At 38.3% G+C, this 2084-nt stretch overlaps 1 protein-coding gene across 1 annotated transcript in view; it reads right to left on the reverse strand.

Annotated features, from left to right (window-relative positions):
* Positions 1–2084, reverse strand: part of DMXL1 (Dmx like 1) — a 157712-nt gene that overhangs the window by 150468 nt on the left and 5160 nt on the right. The window contains exon 3 of the mRNA XM_023512698.1: positions 86–211. Within this exon, the coding sequence (XP_023368466.1) occupies positions 86–211 (126 nt within the window). The remainder of the gene's footprint in view (positions 1–85; positions 212–2084) is intronic.

Below are 2084 nucleotides of genomic sequence, written 5' to 3' on the forward strand. Positions count from 1 at the left end.
AAAAAAAAAAGAAAAAGAAAAAAGAAATTAACCTGAGAAAAACCATATTCGAAACAAATTTGCATATTACCACAAGATTACAAACCTTGCCTTGTTGCATAGAACAGTCTACACATCCCACTTGAATATTTCCATGTTTTGCTCCTGGGATTATCTGTAATCGTTCGAAATCACTTCCCAGTATTACAATATCACATCCAGATGCATAAGCCTAAAGACAAGATGAATGACAAAAGTGTTAAGAAAACATTAATCATGCTGAATACTAGCATTAAAAGTTGTAAATAGACGAATTTTAAATGTACATTTAAAAAAAAATCTGAATTTGGAACTATTTCTCTTATCTCCCATAGTTCTCCCTTCAGCAAACTGTCAGTCCAATCTGCAAAACATGTATCAACCCTGTCCATTTATCTTCACTGAATGAATGAATGCTACTGCCCTTGTCTATGTCACCATCACCTCTCTTCCACACTACTAATAGTCTGCTGCCATTCTTGACTCCCTCTAATTCATTACCACAAACAGACAAAAGTGACCTTCCTTTAAAAATGTTTACTGCACCAAGTAATGTTCCCTGCTTAAATCCCTTCGATGGTTCCCCACTATACCAATATAGTGATCAATAACCCGAATGATTACCCTTTTACAAACCCATCTCAGGCTACTCTTCCCTTCTCTTGTTTGGCTCCTGCCCCTGTCTGCGCTTCCTTCTGTCCCCTTTTCCATAGCAAAGTGGATTATCTGCTTTTTATTTTACTTGGTTTTTACCTAGCTAGCTTCTTGTCAACATTCAAGCATTCAAGTCTCACTTCCAGACCATTTTTTCTCCCATTACTTGCCATCACATTACTGTTTCTTTTTTTTCTTTTTTTTTTTTTTGAGATGGAGTCTCACTTTGTCGCCCCTGGTAGAGTACTATGTCATTAATGCTCACGGCAACCTCAAACTCTTGGGCTCAAGTGATCCTCTTGCTTCAGCCTCCCAAGCAGCTGGGACTACAGGCACATGCACAACGCCTAGCTACTTTTGGAGACTGGGTCTCACTCTAGCCTAGGTTGGTCTCGAACTTGTGAGCTCAAGTGATCTTGCCCACCTCAGCCTCCCAGAGTGCTGGGATTACAGGCCTGAGCCACTGCACCGGCCCACTATTCATTTTCTTCGTAGCATATATTACAATGTGTAAATGTCTTGTTTATTGTCCATTTCCAGTATTATAAGTTAAATTCCAAGGAGGTAGGGTTCAATTTTATCCTGCTCAGGCCTCAATTCTAACAGAAGAAACTAGAATACAGCTAGTAATTTATAAATACCTAGAAAATAAATAAAATATTTAATGTCACAAAACAGCCATCGTAACCAAATAAAGGAGTACATAGCTCAAGGCTTGTTGGCAAGCATTTTATAGAAAGAATTCCAACCAGAATTCTCTTTTTTCATCATTTTCCCTGCTCCTTTTATTGCTTGATTGCAGAAGGTTCTTCCGTCACAGAGTCCACAGCTAGCTTCCTAAGATTCTCATACTATAGGCCAGTATATGATATAACAGACTAACAACAATAAATTGTTTTCCTTCGTAAGTTCAAAAAGTTTTAGTAATTCTTTCTTACCACTTTTGCATATGTATGTATATATTTTTTAATTTCTTTAAATTATACTTCATATACTTTATCGCCTTATGATTCTTTATCAGGTCACCAGGGATAGTGAAGAATGTCCATAATCTCATTTATTCCAGAGGCTGAGGGGGGGATTACTTGAGCCCAGCAGTTGAATCCACCCTGGGCAACATAAAGAAACCCCATCTCCAAAAAAAAGAAAGAAAAGAGAAGAGAAGGGAAGAGAAAAAAGAAAATAAAATAAGAAGAAAGGAAAGAAGAGAGGAAAGGGGAGGGGAGGAGAAGCTGGTCTCAAACCTATGAACTCAGGCAATCCACCTGCCTTGGCCTCCCAACTGCTAGGATTACAGGTGTGAACAACCACACCCAGCCAGCCTTAATTATATTAGACTAAGGCTTCTTTACCCACTATTCATCAATTCAATCAGCATTTATCAAGCACTTTCTAGTGGTAGGCATTAGAAT

This window comes from Otolemur garnettii, unplaced genomic scaffold, assembly GCF_000181295.1.
Source record: "Otolemur garnettii isolate 467f Iridium unplaced genomic scaffold, OtoGar3 scaffold00030, whole genome shotgun sequence".
In the NCBI taxonomy this organism is placed as follows: Eukaryota; Metazoa; Chordata; class Mammalia; order Primates; family Galagidae; genus Otolemur; species Otolemur garnettii.